This window comes from Rhinoraja longicauda, chromosome 5 (genome assembly GCF_053455715.1).
Source record: "Rhinoraja longicauda isolate Sanriku21f chromosome 5, sRhiLon1.1, whole genome shotgun sequence".
Taxonomy (NCBI): domain Eukaryota; kingdom Metazoa; phylum Chordata; class Chondrichthyes; order Rajiformes; family Arhynchobatidae; genus Rhinoraja; species Rhinoraja longicauda.
Genome location: NC_135957.1, coordinates 37,016,585 through 37,041,421, shown reverse-complemented (window position 1 = coordinate 37,041,421; position 24,837 = coordinate 37,016,585). Strand labels below are relative to the sequence as shown.

Below are 24,837 nucleotides of genomic sequence, written 5' to 3'. Positions count from 1 at the left end.
TACCAGTAAATTGCCTGTTGGTGTGTTCTCCATATTAGCTAATCAGTACTTCATTCCCCATTCCCATGTGCTTTAGTAATTTCATATAAATGATTGGAATTATTTTGAATTTGAACTTTCTCTATCCAATAGGTTTATTTTTGCCATTGCTTCCTTTTGAGCTAATTAAAAGATGGAGACAGGAAATACATTTCAGGAAGAGCGCACACACGCTTAATATGCTACAAATTTTAAGAAAGAAAATTTGACGATATTCCTAATGTCACCACAATATGTAAACTCTGAGGTACCTTTGTGTTTATAGTCAAGTTTCTGTACACAGTCTGTGCTCCATATAAAAAAGCATCACCATCATTGGTGACACAACCATCGACATATCCATTTTCATTTAGATAGGCACACATAGCTTCAGCCTCACCAGCTGCACAAACCCATGGGTTACCCAAATAATCCAACAATTCACAGCACTGAAAAAGAACAAAATAACAAAATTTCAATTCACTCAATACTGTAAGGGCATTTTTTTAAAGCAGATATTTACATATTACAAAGATAGAGAAATCAAATTTGCAGAAAAATGTACAATATTTCAGCAACATTATTTGGCCAGTCTACATTAGATGTTGAATTGCAAGGCGATTTAAAATAAACACAATGCTTTCCAGCACCTGAACCTAATAAACAACCATTGCACACCAATTTAAAAACTTCAATATAAAAATTGGCTTTTAGCCAAAACAAAATAATTAATATTAGTTGTGCTATTAGAACATTTTACTGAACTAAAACTCAGTTCCATTTATGAAGCAGACAAAAAACTAAACATGTTTAACAATCACTTACAATCCCCCAGTAAGAGTCCTGAGCTAATGCTCTGAAAACAAAGTAAATTGCTCATTTTTTTCTAATTCTATTTGTTAAAATGATAGTCACTTTTTTCTTCTGAATAGTATTTAAATGCATTTGCCATATAGAATATAGAACAGTACAGACAGCCTCACTGGAAAACATGTATAGGTGTTCCTTATATTAACATAATTTGGCCCACAATGCCTGTGCCAAACATTATGGCAAGACCAACTCTCACCTTCCACCCCACCAGCCAGCGGAGTTCTCACCTTCCACCCCACCAGCCAGCGGAGTTCTCACCTTCCACCCCACCAGCCAGCGGAGTTCTCACCTTCCACCCCACCAGCCAGCGGAGTTCTCACCTTCCACCCCACCAGCCAACGGATCCAACATATCATCCACCAACATTTCCGTCACCTACAACAGGACCCCACCACTGGCCATATCTTCCCATCCCCTCCCCTCTCTGCATTCCGCAGAGACCGTTCCCTCCGCAACTCCCTGGTCCACTCGTCCCTTCCTACCAAAACCACCCTAACCCCGGGCACTTTCCCTTGCAACCGCACGAGATGCAACACCTGTCCCTTTACCTCCCCCCTCAACTCCATCAAAGGACCCAAACATTCTTTCCAGGTGAGACAGAGGTTCACCTGCACCTCCTCCAACCTCATCTATTGCATCCGCTGCTCTAGATGTCAACTCATCTATATCGGCGAAACCAAGCGCAGGCTCGGCGATCGCTTCGCTGAACACCTGCGCTCGGTCCGCATTAACGCAACTGATCTCCCGGTGGCCCAGCACTTTAACTCCCCCTCCCATTCCCAGTCTGACCTCTCTGTCATGGGCCTCCTCCAGTGCCATAGTGAGGCCCGCCGGAAATTGGAGGAGCAGCACCTCATATTTCGCCTGGGCAGTTTGCGGCCCGGTGGTATGAACGTCGACTTCTCCAACTTCAGATAGCTCCTCTGTCCCTCCCTTCCCCTCCTCCTTCCCAGATCTCCCTCTATCTTCCTGTCTCCACCTATATCCTTCCTTTGTCCCACCCCCGACATCAGTCTGAAGAAGGGTCTCGACCCGAAACGTCACCCATTCCTTCTCTCCCGAGATGCTGCCTGACCTGCTGAGTTACTCCAGCATTTTGTGAATAAACCAACTCTTATCTACCTGCACAATGTCCACATTCTTACCCTCCCCTCCCCCCTTATCATATTTATAGCAATATCAATAATGCTATCATCATTATCCTCCACCACCATCCTCGCCAGCACATTCCAGGCATTCACCAACGTCTGTATAAATATTTGTCCCGCACATCTCTAAACTTTGTCCTTCTCTTCCTGAAGCTATCAAGATCAAACAAAACTAGTTGACTATAACTCTGATAGTCATAAAGTCATGGAGTGATACAGTGTGGCAACAGGCCCTTCGGCCCAACTTGCCCATGCCAGCCAACATGTCCCAGCTACACTAGTCCCACCTGCCTGCGCTTGGTCCATATCCCTCCAAACTTATCTTATCCATGTACCTGTCTAACGGTTTCTATGACATTGGGATAGTCCCAGCCTCAACTACCTCCTCTGGCAGCTTGTTCCATACACACACCATTCTTTGAGTGAAAAAGTTACCCCTCAGATTTCTATTAAATCTTTTCCTCTTCACCTTGAACCTATGTCGTCTGGTCCTCGATTCCCCTACTCTGGACAAGAGATTCTGCGCATCTACCCGATCTATTCCTCTCACAATTTTATACACGTCTATAAGATCACCCCTCATCCTGTTACACTCCAAGGAATAGTGACCCAGTCTACTAAATCTGTCCCTACAACTCAGACCCTCTAGTCATGGCAACATCCTCGTAAATCTTCTCTGATCCCTTTCAAGCTTGACAATATCTTTTCTATAACATGGTGCCCATAACTGAACACAATATTCTAAATGCGGTCTCACCAACGTCTTATACAACTGCAACTTGACCTCCCAACTTCTATACTCAATACTCTGATGAAGGCCAATGTGCCAAAATCCTTTTTGACCACCTTATCTACCTGTGACTCAACCTTCAAGGAACCATGCACCTGCATTTTTAGATCCCTCTGCTCTACAACACTCCCCAGAGGCCTACCATTCACTGTGTAGGTCCTGCCCTTGTTAGATGTCCCAAAATGCCATGCCCCACACTTCTCTGTATTAAATTCCATCAACCATTCCTCAGTATATCTGGCCAAATCGTTCCAGATCCTGCTGCAATCTTTCACAACCATCTTTACTATCTGCAAAACCACCCACTTTGTATCATCAGCAAATTCGCTAATCTTGCCCTGTATGTTCTCATCTCATTAATGTAGATGACAAACAGTAACAGGCCCAGCACTGATCCCTGAGGCACACCACTAGTCACAGGCCTCCAGTCCGAGAAGCAACCTTCCAACATCCAATGAAGCCAGTTTTCTATCCATTCAACTATCTCTCTTTGGATCCCATGTGATCTAACCTTGCAGAGCAGCCTACCATGCGGAACCTTGTTGAATGGGATATGGGGAGAAGGCAGGCACGGGTTACTGATTGTGGATGATCAAGCATGATCACAATGAATGGTGGTGCTGGCTCAAAGGGCCAAATGACCTCCTCCTGCACCTATTTTCTATGTTTATATGAATGCCTTACCGATGATAAACGGGATATCATTCATGGATCCACAGTTCATGGTGCCAAAATTTACTTCTCAGATAACACTAACCTCTTTAAGAACAGATTGAAAATGGGATCTTCCTGTCCGAACAGTACAATACCCTGGCTTTCTGGATCCACCGCGTCGTATCTCATTTCTTTTACTCATCGTGTCAGCCTTCAATTTTGGTGCGGCACCTTCTGTTACAAAGATAAGTCTCACATCCATCAAAGTGAGATATGAAGTACGGAAAAATAAATTTCTAAAATTAAAGCAAAACATTAATTAGCAATGATTTACAACGTAACAATGGGAACATTTGTAAATATTGGCTTTCAAATATCAGAAATATGCCTTTAGATTTTAGAGATACAGCATGGAAACAGGCCCTTCGTCACACTGAGTCCATGCCAATTAGCGAATACCTTGCACACTAACACTGTCTAACATACTATGGGCAATTTTTACAATTTACAGTAGCCAATTAACCTACAAACCTGTACATCTTTGGAGTGTGGGAGGGACAGAACACCCGGAGAAAACCCACACGGTCACAGGGAGAACGTACAAACTCCGTACACAGACCCATAGTCAGAATCGAACGAGTCTCTGGCATTGTATGGCAGCAACTCTATTGCTGCACGACTATGCCAATGAAAGATTAAATGTGAAATCCAAACAAGGTCTCTTTACACACTTCTACACACTTAAGTATCTTCATTATTATGTTAACAAGCAGAATTGCCTACCATATGAATTTATCATCAGAAAATAACAGGCATAAACTGCACAAGTAATGTTCTGAAATGACATTGAATAGTGTACTTCAGTTAAATACTGCATTGACAGAAGAAAAAACATTTCTATGAGTTCATTCTTAGTTTTTTTTTACACTTGTGTTATCTTCAATGTATTTAGTATCATTGTTTTCATTCCAGATTCGGATTTCATAAAATCTTCATTGTTCTCTTTACTTCCATCATCATAGATCCATGTCACTGTTTCTCATCCAACCCAACAATGCAAGTCTGATTTTGATTCAATATCATATCCCTTCTAAATAGAAGACCGACACATTGTTTTTCTTTTCATGTTATTAATAACAAAGATTTAAAGAGATGCCTTTCAGTGTGTTAATGTCGGTCCTGTAACAGCCACTAGCACAGTGGCGTAGCAGTAGAACTGCCAGGGACCCGGGTTCGATCCTGACTACGGAAGGTTGTCTGTACGGAGTGTGTATGTTCTCCCCGTGACCTGTGTGGGTTTCCTCCGAGATCTTCGGTTTCCTCCCACACGCCAAAGACGTGTAGGTTAATTGGCTTGGTATAAATGTAAAATTGTTCCTAGTGTGTGTAGGGTAGTGTTAATGTGCAGGGATTGCTAGTCGGTGCGGATTTGGTGGGTCGAAGGACTTGTTTCAGTGCTGTATCTCTAAACAAAACTAAAATTAATAGAGCTTTGGTTTCTCTCCTCTCATGTTGGTCTGTCCAGCAGCATATCAAAACATATTCAAGTGAATATTTTTGATTCTTCATATCATTGTTTTGTGACACAGGTGGGTCAATATTTTATTAAACATGATTTCAATCAAAATCCTAAACAAGTGTTGCTATGAATCATTTAACATCGCTGCTGGACGACTTCCACCCCATGCAGGACACTGTCACTGCACTGAGTAGCTCCTTCAGTGACAGACTCCTTCACCCCAAGTGCGTGAAGGATATAGGAGGTCCTTCCTTCCCGCTGCTGTGAGACTGCACAACCACCACTGCTCCCAGCAGACGAGTCAACAGTAACTGTTAAGGAATACAATTTATCCTTGTCTTTACTTTTATTTATAATGAATGATCTCTTGCTATCCACTTTTGCTGCTGTAACACTGTAAATTTCCCCAGTGTGGGACGAATAAAGGAATATATTAATTATAGATGTCATGTTACCTGAGATAAGGCTTGATAACTGTTCCCATCATGCCTTTTACTGTCTGAGCCTCACAGACCCACAAACTCATATCCACAGCTAATGTTTTCCCTTTCAAATTTTGCAACGGAACATTCTCTTTAACAGGCTCCAAAATCCGCCACAAGTCGTGAACACCCATGATTCCAACTGTCAAAAGATAAATGTAGTATTTATAATGTGCATAATCAGATACTGTTGATTGCATTTTTTTAATGCAGAAAGTCCGTAATTGACAACACTCTCCTCTCAATATGCAAAGATCAAATTGGGTGCCAATATAACAATGACTACATTTCTGAAGTCAATGGATAAAGATAAAATGGAATAGAAAATAACCCTGGAACCCCAGATAAATCAGGATGCTCAAATGGTCCTATGTAGGACTTTTGGAGGCTTATTGGAAAAGTTATTTCATTACCAGGAACAAGTGTAGCCTAGGTGGGTGGGGAGAGGAGCTTGGCAAGAGGAAGAGCCTGGCAAGGAAGAGGGTTTTCGTTGATGGAGGGGAATGGGGGAGTAGAGCAATACAGGGAGGTCTTGGGGGCCTGAGACCCGTCCTCCCTGCAAGTTGCTCCTGAGCTCCGTTCCCCCGCCTTCTGCATCCGGGTGCATTTACCTCTCCCAACGCCTATGCAATGTACCGTTCCTCCTCGCTCAGTGCAGGCGGTTGGGGACAGACGCGAGGATCGAGCCGCCGCTCCGTTTAAAATCCGCGTCCGTGCTATCCCGCATGCGCAGTGTTCATCGACTTCCCCGGCGATCGGCGGAGCCCGGGACTGGGCATGCGCACCGCCGCGGCACGGCCGAAGGTGACGTCAGAGGCCGCCGAGGGGCCAACCGTCGAGTGATGGGGCGCGCATGCGCCGGCTGCCAAGAGGCGAAGGTGGTTCACAACAAAGATACTAGAGGAGCTTATACTACTCGAGGAGCTCCTCTAGTATCTTTGGTTCACAAAGTGCTGCAGCAACTGCACTTGATGCAGACAGGTGGCGCTTCTTCATGTGCGGGGAGGAACTGCAGGTGCTGCTTTAAACTGAAGATAGACACAAAATGCTGGAGCAACTCAGCGGGACAGGCAGCGACTCTGGAGAGAAGAAATGGGTGATGTTTCGGGTAGAGACCCTTCTTCAGACTGAGAGTCAGGGGAAAGGGAAACGAGAGATATAGACAATAGGTGCAGGAGGAGGCCATTCCTCCATTCGGCCCAGCACCGCCATTCAATGTGATCATGGCTGATCATTCTCAATCAGTACCCCGTTCCTGCCTTCTCCCCATACCCCCTGACTCCGCTATCCTTAAGAGCTCTATCTAGCTCTCTCTTGAATGCATTCAGAGAATTGGCCTCCACTGCCTTCTGAGGCAGACAATTCCACAGATTTACAACTCTCTGACTGAAAAAGGTTTTCCTCATCTCAGTTCTAAATGGCCTACCCATTATTCTTAAACTGTGGCCCCTTGTTCTGGAATCCCCCAACATTGGGAACATGTTTCCTGTCTCTAACGTGTCCAACCCCTTAATAATCTTATACGACGACGATGGAGATGTAGAACAAATCAATGAAAGATATGCAAAAAAAAGTGACGATGATAAAGGAAACTGGCCATTGTTAGCTGTTTGCTAGGTGAGAGCGAGAAGCTGCTGTGACTGGCAGTCAACCAGAAAAAGTCTCCTTTATTCACTCTTTGCCTTCTGCCATTCAGCCAACCTTCTATCCATGCTAGTACCTTCCCTCTAATACCATGGGCTCTCATCTTCTTCAGCAGCCTCAAGTGCTGTGTCTTATCAAAGGCCTTCTGAAAATCCAGGTAAACATCCACTGACTCTTCTTTGTCTTTCCTGCCATTTACTTCCTCAAAGATTTGTCAGGCAAGATCTCCCCTTCACAAAACTATGCTGATTTCGGCCTATTTTAACATGTGCTTCTAAATACTCTAAAACCTCACCCTTTATAATGGACTCTAAAATCTTACCAAGCACTGAAGTCAGGCTAATCCGCCTCTAGTTTCCCATCTTTTACTTCACTCTGTTCTTGAACAGTGGAGTAACATTTGTAATTTTCCAATCCTCTGCAACTAATCCTGACTAGTGATTCTTGAAAGTTCACCACTAATGCCTCCACAATCTCTAAAGCCACCTGTATCAGAACCCTGGGGTATAGTGCATCTGGCCCAGGTGACTTATAGACCTTCAGCTTTCCAAGCATTCTCCTTAGTAATAGCCACTCCACTAACTTCTGCCCCCTGACTCGCTTGAATTTCATGCGCTGTTGTGAAGACTGATGCAAAAAATGTTTTCAATTCATCTGCCATTTCTTTATTCCTCATTATCACTTCTCCAGCGTAATTTTCCAGCGGTCCAATGTCCACTCTTGCCTCCCTCTTAACTCTTTACATATCTGAAGAAACTTTTGCTACCCTCTTCCATATTATTGGCGAGCTTACCTTCGCACATATTTCCTGTAGTAAGGGAATCGACACTCAGCAGACAGAGATTTAAAGTTAATTGGTGGGAGTCGTTGAAGAGAGTTGAGAAGCAATATTTTTCTCTGAGGATGATATCGAAGTAGAACTCATTGCCTGAAAGGGTGGTAGAGGCAGAAACTTTCATTACATTTAAATCATATTAAGATGTGTCCGAGAAGAGCATGACCTGTACAGTGCCAGTTCTAAGGCTGGAAGGTGGAATTAGGATGGATAACATTTTTGGCCAGGGGCCTCTTTTTGAATCAAATACTTTTGTTTAACGATTTCTATGCGCACACACACAAAATAGAGTACCCAAGGAATAATACATGTGATTTAGTTTGGTTTAGAGATACAGCGTGGAAACAGACCCTTCATCACACCGGGTCTGCGCCGACCAGCGATCCCCGTTTATTAACACTATCCTGCACCCACTAGGGGCAATTTATTTTACATTTACCAAGCCAATTAACCTACATACCTGTACGTCTTGGAGTGTGGAAGGAAACCGAAGATCTCGGAGAAAACCCACACATTTAAAGTTTGTATTATTAAATTCTGGGGTTATGTAGATGAGAAGATATAGCTTGAGATGAACTGCAGCCTCCTCACCAGTACACCTCAGCTATCACTTTTTGACCACCCCACGATGAGAAGGCAGCATTGCCCGCATTTAATTGAGACAATTTAATTGCCTCGGACAGAATTTCATTGTTTCGCTTCGGAACATATGACAATAAAACACTCTCGACTCTAGAACCGATTTGACAGTTACTTCCTCCAGGACTCTACAGGCTCAGTCAATGATTGTGGTACCAAGCCACACTTGTAATGAACAATGAAGCCCCCACCCAGACTACATTGTGGTCCTGCTTCAGTGTTTTCTGAACATTCAAGATACAGGGGCACTGTTTCATCAGCTGAGGGTTGACATCAGGTGGTAATCTGGGGTTTCTTTGCCCATATTGACCAGATGCTATAGGATCCAGTCAATACTGAGGATCAAAGGATATTCCCATCAGTTGTTATATAACTGTGCCCACCCTAGCGGGTCTGTCCTGCCTGTGGGACAAAGCATACTCAGGAGCTACGGTAGAGAAGCCGACCATTATCTGAAAAGTATTATTCAATTAGTATTATTCCATCAGCCTGGCACTTGTTTGGTCTGTGGGAAAGTTCTCCCAATTTAGACACTCGTCTCGATATTTGTGAGGAGGAATGTTGCAAATTCCCCTGAACATCAAAATCCATAATATCCTCAAACTGTGGTGGCTAATGATGCACACTGATCTACTGGGTCTAGCCCAGTATTTTAGTCAATGAATCAATATGTCTCTTTAATAACCTTCTCAGCTAATCCTGCCAGACACGTGTGTCCAATCCCAAGGTTGCTGTCTTTGCACCTACTAAAATGTAAGCATTTTGTTCGCATTGCCTCTTAAAATGCATATAATTTTAATTGCTACCTCTTTCCATTTCACCATTTTAATTTAAAACAATTTTGCATTCAAAATTATTTCATACATAGAAGTCAGAACTTTGAAAATGGCAATTAATTTTTATTGTACATTTGATATGAAAGGATTGAAACTGAGAAATATATTTTTACACAATGGACCTAAATTGTATTAGTTTATCTGTTCAGTGAAAGATAATAAAACTCATCAAACTGTTTCCTTCCCATAGGCAATGTAAATAAAAAAGCTGGTAAAAATCTTTGGCGAAGTACCCATAAGGGTTTTATGAAATAATACACAGGTGATCAATATATTCTGAACTAAATGAAATAATACACATGAACTGGCATAGTTTAAATAAAATTGGGCTGTCACATAAGAGAACGATAGGGACATAATTGAATACAAAAACCATTCTGGTAATGTTTACCCACCCCCAACATATACCAGTCCATTTAAAAGCACCCGCACACGCACACACACAGACCCATTTCAATTAAACACTTCATACACATGTGTTTCTGACGATTCTTGTTAACAGCTGTTTATTCATCAGAGTCTTCAGCTTGATCCAGTGGACGGAAAGGTAATGTGGTCTGTCCTCGTTCAGGGTCATGCATGCGAAGAATTCTAATTAGCCTATTGAAAGGCAGCGAACTGAAACAAAGCATGAAAAAAAGAATTCCAGTCAGAAATGTTCTCTGTGAAGACTCTAAATTATAGAAATGCAGCATAACATATAGTTAAAAACTGCAGAACACAAATACATCGATATTCTGGGGTTTGGGAAATTATTTTTTGAGATGGAAAGCTTCCCTATTTGCAGGATATACAGTTAGTGTAATCAAAGGAAATTTGACTGAAACAAAAGAGGCACATTATCCATCCACCCTCTGACATTCCATTTTCTTTTAATTTGAAAGACCTGTCAACTATCTTATTACAAAACATTTTTCATTGTCACAGAGAAATGATAAGATTAGAAAAAGATCCTAAATCTCCAAGAAAATACTTAATTGTCTAATTGAAACATAAGTGTGTTTGTGATATAGAAAGTCGCAAATGTATACACAAAAGAATGGAATACATGCCTCATGCTCTGTGGGGTAAGAAAGATGAACTGACGATAACGTTGGGAATTTGCTACCTTCAGCATCATGTCCATTGAAATCCTACGATTGACCATATCCTACAATTGAAGAGAAAAAACTTTACAGATACTAATTTCATAAAAAAATAACTGGGTTAGTGGAGTCCCTTTGTATACAGAATTCAAATGAATGATAGCATTTTCAAATTAATTTGGTAGGATATTTAAAATATTGATTCTTCTTTTATTTTGCTTTCTTGGCCAAACATACCATTGCGACATTAGTATTCAGCCTGCATGAAACAATGTACTTGAAGTACCTAGTCCTAAAAGATTGAGGCACGTTTGTCAAATGGTTTCTTTTACAAAGCTTCTAAACTTGTGTATTCAAGATTCAAGATAGCTTTATTGTCATCCAAATTGGACGAAATTCAGTCACCCACAGTCCAAAAACAAAAGCATCAAAATAGGCATTAAAATTACACAACCCCCAAAACACAGAAAAGAAACATCCATCAAGAAAACATCCATCACAGTGAGTCTCCTCCAGTCCTCTCCTCACTGTGATGGAAGGCCACAATGTCTTTTCCCTTCTCCTGCCGTCCTCTCCCGCGGTCAGGTTGTTGTGGTTGCAGGCCGCGCCGGACGGTCCGCAGCGGGCCGAGCCTAAGGCGAGTCGCAGCCGCTCCCGCAGCCTCCGAAGACGGCCGGCTCCGCCGATGATAAGTCCGATCCGGAGCGGGCGAACACGCTGCCGCTGTTGCTGCACGTCGGGGCGGTCGTGGCTCCCGACATTGAAGCCCCCGCCCAGCAGAGAAATATCCCGCAGCCTATTTTAGGCCGCGCCGGACGGTGAAATGTCCGCGACCCAAGCCCCGCGATCCAGGGCGGGCGAACCCGCTGCCGCTGCCGGAGCTCCCGATGTCGGCATCCACGCAGCCTGAGCCTAAGGCGAGTCGCAGCCGCTCCCGCAGCCTCCGAAGACGGCTGGCTCCGGTGATGGTAAGTCCGGTCCGCGGGCTCTGCGAACCGGAGCCCTGGAGGCCGCCAGCTCTAGGAGTTGGGCCGATGGTTGGGCCGCAGCAGGAATGGAGACAACACCCAGAAAACAAAGGTCGGGTCTCCGTTCTGAAGGGACACATATTTACAATTTTACAGTTCCCCCCCTCCCCCCCACATACACACACAGTACACAAACACAAAAACACCACATCACAACTACAATTAAGACAAAAAAACAACAAAAACACAAAGACAAATGGACCGCAGGTAAGCCGCAGCTGCTATGGCAGCGCCGCCATTTTGTATGGAGGCCAAGTAACAAATAATGTTTACACAAGTGCTGATTTTTAGCAAGAGTCAATGCTATTCATGGTACCTACAATGTATTTGCGCAGAAAGTTAAAACCAAACCAACAACCTCAGGGGTTTCCTCTTGGCATCTTTCTCAACCTTTACCTTCAATTAAACTTACTCAAGTTATGAAAATAATGCAGTTTAATAAGCAAGTAAGACAATGAAAATGTTAAGGAAGCAGGCTTTGGATCGGACTCAATACTTTACTGATTGGTCCCAAAACTGCCAATATGCACTTAAATGGCCCTTAATGTCCAAGACTCCTTGCAAGACTTCCGGTCCAGAGAAATTGCGTCAAATTGTGGTGTTGTGCAGCAATATGTATTTCATTCACCTTTACAAACAACATGATCAGCAGTTTTAGACTGTGAAACAACATGCAGAGATTTTAATCCCCACTATATTGTGCCCCAAGGCTACCTCATCTTCCCTCAAATCAAGTACTTAAACTATTTAAGGGGAAAGAGGTAGTCTGGGCAGCAAAAAAAAATGTTTATATTTTACCTAGACTATCAGTGCATGACAGGGAAATTTAAAAGTTATTTGATAAATTTTGGTATTCCATTAAAGCACCAGCTAATAGATACGATGACAATATTTTTGAAATTATGTCCTCGGAAAGGTCGCTCATATAAAGCAAGCATGAGCCATTAATTTAACTGTTTTCTGGACGAATCCAAAGCAATCTCACATTGACGGTGCCCAAATAGAGATGGTTGAAAGCTTCAAGCAATGGTCAAGAAAGCACACCAACTACTTCCTTAGAAGGTTTGGCATTTCTCCAACAACTCTCATCAACTTTTACAGATGCACTGTAGAACGCATGTTAATCTGGATGCATCACACCATGGTTTGGGAACAGCTCCAAGACCACAGAAAATTGCATAGAGTTGCAGACATAGCCCAGACCATCACGCAAACCAACCTCCTTTCCATTGACTCCATCTGCATTTCATGGTGCCTCGGCAAGGCCACCAGCATTATCAAGGATGAGTCTCCCCCTGGTCACTCCCTCTTCTCCTCTCAGGCAAGAGGTACAGAAGGATAAAAATGCATACATCTGGATTCAGGGACAGCTACTTCCTAGCAGTTGTCAGGCAACTGAACTATCCTATCACCAACTAGAGAGAGGTCCTGACCTACCATTTACCTCTTATCTTTAATCGGACTTTACTGGACTTTACATTGCACTAAACGTTATTCCCTTATCCTATATCTGTACACTGGGATTGGACTTGAAACTCAAAAACTGCAGATGCTGAAAACCCAACATAAAAACAGAAAATGTTGGAAACACTTACCTGGTCCGGCAGACAACACAAGTCAAAAGTCCAAAGCATTGAAACAAAGAATTAACTGTTGAATTGGAAAATATACAATTTAATCGGGGGCTCCAAGGATTCAGCCTGAAATAATTGCAAGCAAGGAACAGACAAGCTCCAGTACTCTACGCTGTTTGTTAAGACAGGGAATAAGTTACCATTTAGTAACAGTGCAGTTAATCGAACCTTGACATATTCTTACCATATAAACATCAAATTCATCCAGACAACGGAAGGGAGACTCCATGGTGTCCCAAAGGGAAAGAATGAAGCATACAGTTGAAAATGAACGTTCACCTCCCGAAAGAGATCGCATGTCACTGAGCGCCGCTTTGTCTCCCTCACCAGGTTGAACCTTTAATAAAGAGATTTCCATTAATATGAAGATAGTCAAAATAGAAAATAAACACTATTTTAATAAACACTATTTCAAAATAGAATATAAAGATGTTGGAAATTCAAAATAAAAACAAAATGCTGGAAATTCTGAGGTCAGGTGTTATCCAAGGAGACAGAAACATGTTTCTAATTGATACCTTTCATCAGCTGCAGCCTGACCTGCTGAGTATTTCCAGCTTTGCCTATTTCATTATTACAAACTAATTATTATTAAATTATTAAAAAGTAAATTAGCTAGAAACAAAGAATAAATACTGAGTAAAATGAAATACTTGTGCTAAACTATTTAAACTTGCATAGGAGAAAACATAGAAACATAGAAAATAGGTGCAGGAGTAGGCCATTCGGCCCTTCGAGCCAGCACCACCATTCAATATGATCATGGCTGATCATCCAAAATCAGTACACCGTTCCGGCTTTTTCCCCATATCCCTTGATTCCCTTAGCCCGAAGAGCTAAATCTAACTCTCTTGAAAACATCCAGTGAATTGGCCTCCACTGCTTTCTGTGGCAGAGAATTCCACAGATTCACAACTCTCTGGGTGAAAATGTTTTTCCTCATCTCAGTCCTAAATGGCCTATGGCCTACCAACGGGAACATTTTTCCTGCATCTACCCTGTCCAATCATCTAAGAATTTTATATGTTTCTATAAGAAACTTTAAATTCACTGTTTACATGCTTTAAACTCTTGTTAAATGCTTTACCATTTACATGCTTTAATCCCCTGTCTTTATGTATTGTATTGCACTCTAATTGTATTGTACTGCACTGTCATCCCCTGTCTATATGTTTTGCATTTGTATTGCACTATGGCCCTCCGAGGCACTCTGTTTCGTCCCATTCGTTGCATGATTTGTAAGGAGTGGAAGGACAAATAAACTAAATTAAAAAATAATAAATAAATAAAGATCCCCTCTCATCCTTCTAAATTCCGGCGAATACAAGCCCAGTCAACCCATTCTTTCATCATACGTCATCCTACCATCCCGGGAATTAACCTGGTGAACCTACACGGCACTCCCACAATCGCAATAATGTCCTTCCTCAAATTAGGAGACCGAAATTGCACACAGTACTCCAGCTACGATCTCACCAGGGCCCTGTACAACTGCAATAGGTGTTCCTTGCTCCTAAACACAAATCCTCTCGCAATGAAGGTCAATATTGGCTTTCTTCACTGCCAGCTGTACCTGCATGCTTCCTTATGTGTCTGATGAACAAGCACACCCAGGTCTCGTTGAACCTCCCCTTCTCTTAATCTGACACCATTCAGATAATAATCTGCCTTCCCGTTCTTGCCACCAAATTGGATCTCACATTTATTCACATTATACTGCATCTGCCATGCTTCTGCACACCCACCCAACCTATCCAAGTCACCCTGCAGCCTCATAGCATCCTCCTCACAGCTCACACTGCCACCCAGCTTTGTGTCATCCGCAAACTTAAGAGATGTTACATTTAATTCCCTCGTCTAAATCGTTAATATATATTGTAAACAACTGGGGTCCCAGTTGTGTAAAAGCTAGGTGTAAAACTGTAAAAATATAATTTTCTCCTAATTTAACATTAGACTCCTCCTTTCAGTATCTGTTGGATCATGATCAATGATATAGAAATAAGACACAATAGCCCTCAAGGAAAAAACAGTAGGCAATTGTGTTGCACTATGATTATTCCCAATTGGCTTCTTGTATTTTCTTTACATAAGGTTCAAAAAACTTTTACAGAATGGCTTCACATCTACATTTGGATGTTCAATGCATTGGACATTTAATATTATCAGTCATTTTATTTCCATTCTATAAGTGGGATCCATTAAAAGCATCTCTCAGTTCAACTTTCTGCCCACATGATTTTTATTTTCTAAGTTTACTTCATACTTCCAGAGAGCTTGTTTGATTTTTGCAGATATTTTTAAATGCCATGAATCTTTTCTAAAAAATTATATTCAACATTAATTTCTTGCATCACTTTGGTGGTTGGAAGAAGGCAGAACCTATAAATTTTGCTAAGCCATTTTTATGGGTGTAAAACGTGTTTGGAATTTCCCTCTGGTATAAACTTCCACGTCAACAGTCATTGCAAGCACAGACAATTAATTTTCACATAACTGATATTTATATACCCTTACATGCTCTCAAAGCAAATGAGCAAAATCTTCTGACAACAATAATTTTTAAAGGGCATTACTTTACTGAAATTCAGTGAATAGAAAATGAAATAGTTAAAGTGCAATTAGTTGGAACACACATTTATCACATCAACCACTTAACATTTCTTAGCATTGAAGAAAATGTAAAGCTTTGTTTACCCTGAATCGATAGTAAAGCAAAAAGCTTCAACATAGGTCAAAATTTAAAGTTCTGCTTTAAATTTTATTTGAGAAACATTAAAATACGAAAATATGTTATTATTGAAATAACATTTATTTTTCCCATAGAAGTGTCTTCTCAGAGTCTTCATTGTGTTTAATGTATTTTCTTAGTATGGAAATTCAATGCTACTTCATTCTTCTTTGTAATTATATGCGCACAATTTAGCTGCAGAATCATCCTGCCTAATATCTCCCAATTCCTTGATTACATCCAGAAGCTGTCATCACACTTAACCAACTAATTGCAAGACCAAGTTTAAATATAAGCTTCACTGTATGAAGAAGGGCCTCGACCCGAAATGTTACCCAATCCGTCTCTCTAGAGATGCTGCCTGTCCCACTCCAGCTTTTTGTGCCTATCTCCTATTTCAACATTTTGCTTTTGTTCTGGGATTGTGGAGCCAACTTCTTTATACATATATAAAATTCGAAAAAGGTGTAAGTAACTCACCGCAATAGAAAGAGTCGCATTTTTATGATCAAAGCTCATTTTCCCATGGTAGCCTCGTTGAGATAACATGGAATCAAAATAATACTTGCAGCGAAGAGAAATGTATCTATTTAATTTAAGTATTAAAAAAATTACTAATATTTCTGTTATACATTAAACAACACATCTACAACTTTCACTTATTCCTTTAAGCGGCACATTATCTGATCGCTGAGGACTTCCAAATCAAATTTGTATGTGGGATGTGGAATGAGTAGAATAACGCCATTCAGTTCCTGAGAACTTTTTTGGCAATGTCCTTGGGAAGAGATGTAGAACTATTATAATGGGTTTAATGTGATTAAATTGAGTAACGTCTTTTGAAGATTTCAGATGTGAGATTGATAGACCATTTGCATGTAATAAAGAGATAAAGAATGAAGATTGGTAAATGGAGGGTAGATACAGATCAATTGTGATCCAAGTGAACTGCAGCTTAACATCTGTTTGGGGAAGATGCCAACTAGTTATTTAAAGAAGCTTAATGCAATTAAACCAAATTAATACGGTTTTATAAGAAGTAAATCGTGAGTAAATCATGATTACCAAATTTGCTGGAGTACACCGAGGATGTAACAAGCAGAATTAACCAAGGGGATCCTGGAGATGCAGTGCACTTGGAATTACGGAAGGTATTGACAAGGTGACATGTAAAATGAGCGCTAAGATTAGAGCTCATGGTAAAAGGGCAAGTGCATTAGCATTGATTGAACTGGCCATTAGATAAAGTTGGGGGAAAAAATTGTATTTTTTAGACTGGAAGGAGCTCATCATACGTTAACCCAATCATCCCTGGGATCATTCTCGTAAACCTCGTCTGGACCCTCTCCAATGCCAGCATATCCTTCTTCAGATATGGGGCCCAACACTGTTCACAATACTTCAAATGCAGTCTGACCAGTGCCTTACAAAGCCTTGCATCCCTATTTTTATATTCTAATCCTTTTGAAATAAATGCTAACATTGCTGTTGCCTTCCTTACTACCATTCAACTCACCAGCACTCCCAAGACCCTTTGCATCTCCAATTTCTGAATCTCCTCCCCATTTAGAAAATAGTCCATACCTGTATTCCTACTACCAAAGTGTATCACTGCACACTTTGCCACGCTGCATTCCATCTGCCACTTCTTTGCCCACTCCACCAAACTTCTGCAGACTCCCTATGTCCTCAATGCTACCTGCTCCCACTCATCTTCGTATCATCCGTTAACCTGGCCACAAAGCCTTTAATTCTCTCATCCAAATCATTAATATACAATGTGGAGTAGGGGCCCAAACACCGACTCCTGTGGAACACCACTCGTGACTGGGAGTCAACCAGAAATGACCCCCTTTATTCTGACTCTTTGCCTTCTACAATTCAGGCAACCTTATATCCTTCCTCTAATACCCTGGGTTCTCATCTTATTTAGCAGACTCACGTGTGGCACCTTATCAATGGCCTTCTGAAAATCCAGGTAAACGACATCCACCGACTCTCCTTTGTCTATCCTGCGATTTACTACCTCAAAGAATTTCAACAGATTTGTCAGGCAATATCTCCCCTTCACAAAACCATGCTGACTTCGGCCTATTTTATCATGTGCTTCTTAGTACTCGGAAACCTTATCCTTTATAATGGACTCTACAATCTTACCAACCACCAAAGTTAGGCGAACCGACCTATAGTTTTCCCTTTTACTTCACTTCCTTCTTGAACAGCAGAGTAACTTGCAATTTTCCAGTCCTCTGGGACCACTCCTGACTCTAGTAATTCTTGAAAGATCACCACTAATGCCTCCAGAATTTCTACCATTATCAAAACCCTGGGTGTAATCCATCTGGTCCAAGTGACTTATCCATCTTCAGACCTTTCAGCTTCCCAAGCATCTTCTCCTTAGTAATAGCGACTGCACTTACTTCTGCCCCCCGACTCTTGAATTTCCTAGTGCGTTGCGCGGGTCTTGCAATGTAAGATTGACGCAAAAAACTTATTCATCTGCCATTTCTTTATTCCCCATTATTACTTCTCCAGTGTATTTTCCAGCAGTCCAATGTCCACTCTTGCCGTTCTCTTACTCTTTATATATCTGAAGAAACATTTGCTATCCTCTTTTATATTAATGGCAAGCTTACTTTCATATTTTCTCCCTATATTGCCTTTTCTGTTACCTTCTGTTGGTTTTAAAAGCTTCCCAATCCTCTAGCTTCCCACAAATCTTTACAATATTATATGCCTTCTCTTTTAATTTTATGCTGTCTTTGATTTCCTGTCAGCTAGTCGCCTCATTCTCCCCTCCTCTTTGGGATGAAAAGATCCTCGATCTTCCGAATTATTCCCAGAAACTAATGCCTTGCTGCTCTACCATCAGTCCTGCTACGGTCCCTTTCCAATCAATTTTAACCATCTCCTCCCTCATTCCTCTGTGGTTACCTTTACTCAACAGTAATACAGATACATCTGATTTCATCTTCGTCTCAAACTGCCAGCTGAATATTATCATATTATGGTCACTGCCTCCTTGGCGTTCCTTTACTTTGAGCTCCCTTATCAAATCCAGTTCTTTACACAACACCAAATCCAGAATTATCTTTTCCCTAGTAGGCTGGACTGCAAGCTGCTTTATGAAGCCATCTCATAGGCATTCTACAAATTCCTTCTCTTGGGATCCAGTACCAACCTGATTTTCCCCAGTCTACCTGCATATTGAAATCCCTCATGACCACCATAACATTGCCGTTCTTGCATGCCAACTATATCTCCTGATTTGTAATTTGTACACGACATCCTGGCTACTGTTGGGTGGCCTGTAAATAACTTCCATCAGGGTCGTTTTACCCTTGCAGTTTCTTAGCTCTACCCACAAGGATTCTACATCTTCTGACCCTATGTCACCCTGTGCTAAGGACCAAATTTCATTCCTTACCAGCAGAGCTACCCCCACCGTCTCTGCCCACCTGTCTTTCTTTTCGATAGAATGTGTAACCTGAGTATTGACGAGAGGTTTCATTAGTCAAACCAATCACCATTAAGTGGACTGTACTTGACAGCAGTCTCATGCAGCGAATTGTGGACACAGCCCAGACCATCACACACACTTCCTACCACTGACTCCATTTATACCTCATGCTGCCTCAGCAAAGCCAGCAGTAGTCACACCCTGGCAACTCCCTCTTCTCCTCTCTCCCAACAGGCAAAAGCTATAGGTGTGAAAACGCACACCTCCAGATTCAGGGACAATTTCTTCCCAGCTGTTATTAGGCTACTAAAACCTTTGAATCATCCTACCACAACAAGAGGGTAGTCCAGAACTATTATCTACCTCATCGGTGACCCTCAGACTATCTTTGATCGAACTTTACTGGCTCTACCTTGCGCTAAACGTTATTCCCTTATCATGTATCTTTACTCTGTAAATGGCTTGATTGTAATCCTGTATTGTCTTTCCGCTGAATGGTTAGCATGCAACAAAAGTTTTTCACTGTACCTCGGTATACGTGACAATAAACTGAAACTGAACTCTCTTGCTTCCACACCTCTAGACATTTATAACTCCATCACAGAAATATACATGAATTAATTGATGCTCAGACTAATTTAGATTTTAGAGATACGGTGGCGGTAGAGTTGCTGCTTTACAGCGAATGCAGCGCCGGAGACTCAGGTTCGATCCTGACTACGGGTGCTGAACTGTAAGGAGTTTGTACGTTCTCCCAGTGACCTGCGTGGGTTTTCTCCGAGATCTTCGGTTTCCTCCCACACTCCAAAGACGTACAGGTATGTAGGTTAATTGACTGGGTAAATGTAAAAATTGTCCCTAGTGTGTGTAGGATAGTGTTAATGTGCGGGGATCGCTGGGCGGCGCGGACTTGGTGGGCCGAAAAGGCCTGTTTCCGCGCTGTATCTGAAATATGAAAAAATAAATATGAAACACGGAAAGGGGCCCTTTAGCCCACCGAGTCCGCACCGACCGGTGATCTCCCTATACATTAACACTATCCTGCATATTATGGATCATTTTTCAATTTACCGAAGCCAATTAACCTACAAACCTGTTTGTCTTTGGAGTGTGGGAGGAAACTGGGGCACCCGGAGAAAACCCACAGGATCACAGGGAGAACATACAAACTCTGTACAGACTGCACCCGTACTCAGGATCGAACCCAGGTCTCTAGCGCTGAAAGGCAGCAACTCTACCGCTGCGCCACTACGTCGCCCAATTGTATCAAATGAAATAAATTAATCACCTCCTAAATATGTTATATGCTTTGTGCCTTTCCTCCATTATTTTATGAAGCAGCTGCATAAATTTCTTCAAGTTCTTGATCTGGCTTTTGACATTCTTGTATGTTTCCAAAACATCATAGTACTGCCTGTACAAAAACAAATGAAAAGTTAAATAAAGCCTAACAATATGCAGAGGCCAAAGAAGCATTCACTTGGACAATAGTTTGCCCACAACTAATTCAATGGTCCATTTTTTAATTAAAATCATACTCATATGAGAGCATGTTGACATTTCAATTAATGAATACACACATTTATTTCAGTCTCATAATTATAATTTTGCAGCACAAGATTAAATATTTTTCAATATTTCTTTTAATTCTGTTTGCAGAAATATTGTCTTTATGCGTAATGAACTCAGTTGGTATTAGTATTACATGATCTATCAAACCTCCTCCTGAAACCATCTTTTGTCATTTCAAAGTGCTTAATTATTAAATTTTCTTCCAATTCCAAATCTTTACCAATTTATTTACCAAGCAGGCACTAGGTTGTTTTTAAAGAGAAATTTAATGGGGCATTCCCATCAATTTTTCTTTCAAAAAATTCCATGATTAAAAATAAACTGGAGCATAATTCTAAGAGAAAGAAATGTTGAGAATATTCAATTGGGAAGTATAATTAGAAATTAGACTTAACATTTTAGGTTAGCAACAAATGATAAAAGGTTCCTGGCTATTAAATGCATGGGTCATCCTTGGATCAAAATAAAAAACACATGCAAGACTATGTTTGTGATGTTTACAAATACCTTGTTATTTCTTCCTTATTCCCATGACGTTCTTGTTCTCTGTTGATCCTCTCTCTCAGATGATTGATCTCCATGTCAATACTTTTGGGAGACCTGGTGACCTCTATCCGTTCTGCAAAAATCTGCTTGGCTTTAGCAGTATTCTCCTGCAATAACCAGGCACATAAAGCAGCAGAGGAATGTGATGAAACTACTGGACACATCAAGCTCGTGCAAACTACCAATGAAATTCAAACAGAAGTAATTCTAATTTCTGTTAACACACACATTCACTCTTCCCATTTGCAACCAGATGCAGGGGGAATTATCTTATTCATGGGTTGAAAATGCTTGTTGAGACACTTCTTAAGTGCTGTCTGTAACACTATTTCTACCACTCTCTCTGGCTGTGTATTCAGATTCCAGGATTTAAAAGTGTGCCTTTGCTTCTCCCAAGGCAAAAGCTTAGGTTCATCCAAACTTGTGAGTCATGCACCACAAATCACAATTTTTAAAAGGCATACAAAGGCAATTTATTGTTTCTGCTTCGTGGCTTCTGGTTTCAATTCAGATCTTTTGAGTGAAAATTTAATCTGCCAACCATGCAAAGCACCAATTCAAATTTTAAAAGAAACCACTGAAATATGGATCAGGCAGGCGTGATGCCTGTCACCTTGAAAAACTTAAAAGTCGAGGAAGGTGCACCTTCCCACCATTTTCAATGTTTTTCTTGTGACATTGGCCAAATGGACAAGAGGGCAAAAGAGTGGCCTTTGGGGTCTAATTCAGATAAGTGAGGTGTTGCATTTTGGGAAGTTAATCCAGCGCAGGACATTCACAGTGAATGTAGGGTCTTGCGTATTGTTGAAGAGCGCAGGGATCTAGGAAAACAGGCACATAGTTTCCTGAAAGTAGCATCGCAGGTAGACAGGATGGTGAAGACCTCTGACACGTTGGCTTTCTTCATTTGGGTAATTGAGCATAGAAGTTGGGACGTTATGTTACAGTTGCACAAAATGCTGGTAAGGTCGCACTTAAGAGTATTGTGCTCAGTTTTGATCACCTGCTATAGGAAAGATACCATTAAGCCGGAAAGAATGCAGAGAAGATTTATGCAATGTTTCTAAGATTCGAGGGCATGAGCTCAAGGGTGAGATTGGGCAGCCTAGCTCTTTATTCCTGGAAGCACAGGAAGTTGAGGCTATATGATGAGGTGTATAAAGTAATGAGAAGAATAGATAGGCTGAATGCACAGAGGCTTTTTCTTAGGGTAAGGAAATCAGGAACTAGAGGACATAGGTTTGTGAGAGGTGCAAGATTAATAGGAACCCGAAGAGCAACTTTTTGACACAAGGTGGTGGGTATATGGAATGAGCTGGCAGAGGAAGTAGTTGAGGCAGATGCAATAACAACATTTAAAATAATGTGAACTGGTACATGGATAGGAAAGGTTTAGAGAGATATGGGCTGAGCACGGGTATATGGGACTAGTTTAGATGGAACATCTTGGTTGACATGGACAGTTGGTCTACGGTGCTGTATGGCTCTATGGCTCTGGAGTTAAACATAAATAGTTTTGGTGTACTTCAGCAGTCACTTCAAAAGCACATTATTTCTTCATCAGTATCCTAAGATTAGCTACCTCAAGCAGTCATAAATTACTATTGAAACACACAAAGAACTTATGCTATAACACCAAGCACTCAACCAAGAAAATAAAGCCCAATGCCAGAACGATCTATACACACTTATGCTATAGGATAATAACAACTTCATATTCAGTAATAATCTATCTACATGTTGACAAACACGCAAGATAAATGTTTAACCATGAAACCCAAACCCAATGTCACATGAGAATCTAAATTGCCTTTACACACTTAAACTATGGGACAACAAAAGCTCCCCATGTAGATACTAGTATATCATTGGGGTTATCAAGTGGGCACCTCCCTTCAGCGATGCTTTGTTGAGTTACGCCAACAACACTTGGAAAGGCTCATTAGTTAGTTCTGATGTCCCAGAACCACCCCCCTCCACACATGGTCTTACCACCAATGCTACCAGTATGCAGCACAAAGCAACCAACTATGTAAACATCTATTACAGACGATTGAGTCAACATTCAAACATATGCTAACACGCGTGTCTTATCCTACACTTATCCATAACTCTCCATTAAACAGTCGTAGCACCATTAATATCAATGTGACATATAAAACCGGAAGGAATACACTTAACATGCATTTCCTTTCTGCCACCAACTGGCACTGTTTCTTCTCCAGCAAATTCACATACTACCTTGCTCTGCTGCCTTTGACATCTCCTTTATGACCTGACGCAAACTCTGTACACGAACACCCAGCTCTCCAAATAGCGACATGGTTGATTGCGCTATGAAACCTCTACATACCACCTTTACCGGACGTATATTTTCTTTCTGTCCTCGTTGCTCAATTTCTGCTGCCAACTCTACATATATAAGCCTTTTCCTTTCATAAATCTCCTCCAGAGTTCTCCTAAGACACCGTCAGTTCTTTCAAATACGCTATCTGCTGACTAACTGACCATAACACTATATCTGGCCTAAAATGAGCACTAATTATTTCCTGCGGAACAAGCAGCTTTCATCCTGTCTATCTGCATTTCCCAATCATTAGCTTAACCTTAAATAGCATGTAACACTAATTGCTGGAAATCATTTGCTTTTTCCCCCTCCATCCATGCTCTGTGTGGCTGTGCAAGCAATCAATTTAATTCTATTTTACTAAAAAGGCTATTTATGCTTACTAAAAAAAAGTAGCATTTCAAATGCATTTTGCAGCTAGCTGCAATGTTTAAATTATTTGGCAGTTTCTGAAGACTCAGGTGTATAACTCAACATCAATGCTCCCTGTGTGTATCTATGGTGCATTAATGCAAATGTAACTGTGGAACATTGCGTCACCATCTTTATTTGAAAATGCATCTAAATATCATTTCTACTAAATTTATTTCCTGACTTATTTTAATTGCTACTCCATAGCTCAACAAGTTTGAGTGGCTTGACCTTGCACCTGAGGTAAAATGAATATTCTATCTCTGAATTGCCATTTCTACCCCCCCTACAATGGCAGATAGAGAACAACAATTTCTCCCTCTGCCCTTGGGCTAGAAAATAATAATTCATAGATATGAATTTGTTAATGAGAATGGTTAGTTTCTAGTGCTCTGCAATTTATAAGCACACTGACCAACTAAAACAAGAATCCCAAACATTTCCCAAAACAATTATAAAAATAGGGAAATCAAATATTGTTGGTGGGAGAAGATAAAACATATCACCACATGATAGTTATTAGTATACTTGGCTCCAATCAAACTTATATTAGTATAAAACATATCACCACATGATAGTTATTCG

At 41.1% G+C, this 24,837-nt stretch overlaps 2 protein-coding genes across 2 annotated transcripts in view; both read right to left on the bottom strand.

Annotated features, from left to right (window-relative positions):
- gen1 (GEN1 Holliday junction 5' flap endonuclease) overlaps nt 1–6,195 on the bottom strand; it is a 30,938-nt gene extending 24,743 nt beyond the window's left edge. Inside the window, exons 1-4 of the mRNA XM_078399287.1 lie at nt 6,096–6,195; nt 5,458–5,626; nt 3,587–3,779; nt 291–467 (exon numbers count right to left, since the gene is read on the bottom strand). Coding sequence (XP_078255413.1) covers nt 291–467; nt 3,587–3,779; nt 5,458–5,618 — 531 coding nt within the window. The 5' untranslated portion in view covers nt 5,619–5,626; nt 6,096–6,195. The remainder of the gene's footprint in view (nt 1–290; nt 468–3,586; nt 3,780–5,457; nt 5,627–6,095) is intronic.
- Nucleotides 6,196–9,524: 3,329 nt separating this feature from the next.
- Nucleotides 9,525–24,837, bottom strand: part of LOC144593554 (structural maintenance of chromosomes protein 6-like) — a 59,686-nt gene continuing 44,373 nt past the window's right edge. The window contains exons 22-27 of the mRNA XM_078399285.1: nt 21,456–21,601; nt 20,665–20,790; nt 16,397–16,502; nt 13,370–13,522; nt 10,491–10,588; nt 9,525–10,056 (exon numbers count right to left, since the gene is read on the bottom strand). Coding sequence (XP_078255411.1) covers nt 9,945–10,056; nt 10,491–10,588; nt 13,370–13,522; nt 16,397–16,502; nt 20,665–20,790; nt 21,456–21,601 — 741 coding nt within the window. The 3' untranslated portion in view covers nt 9,525–9,944. The remainder of the gene's footprint in view (nt 10,057–10,490; nt 10,589–13,369; nt 13,523–16,396; nt 16,503–20,664; nt 20,791–21,455; nt 21,602–24,837) is intronic.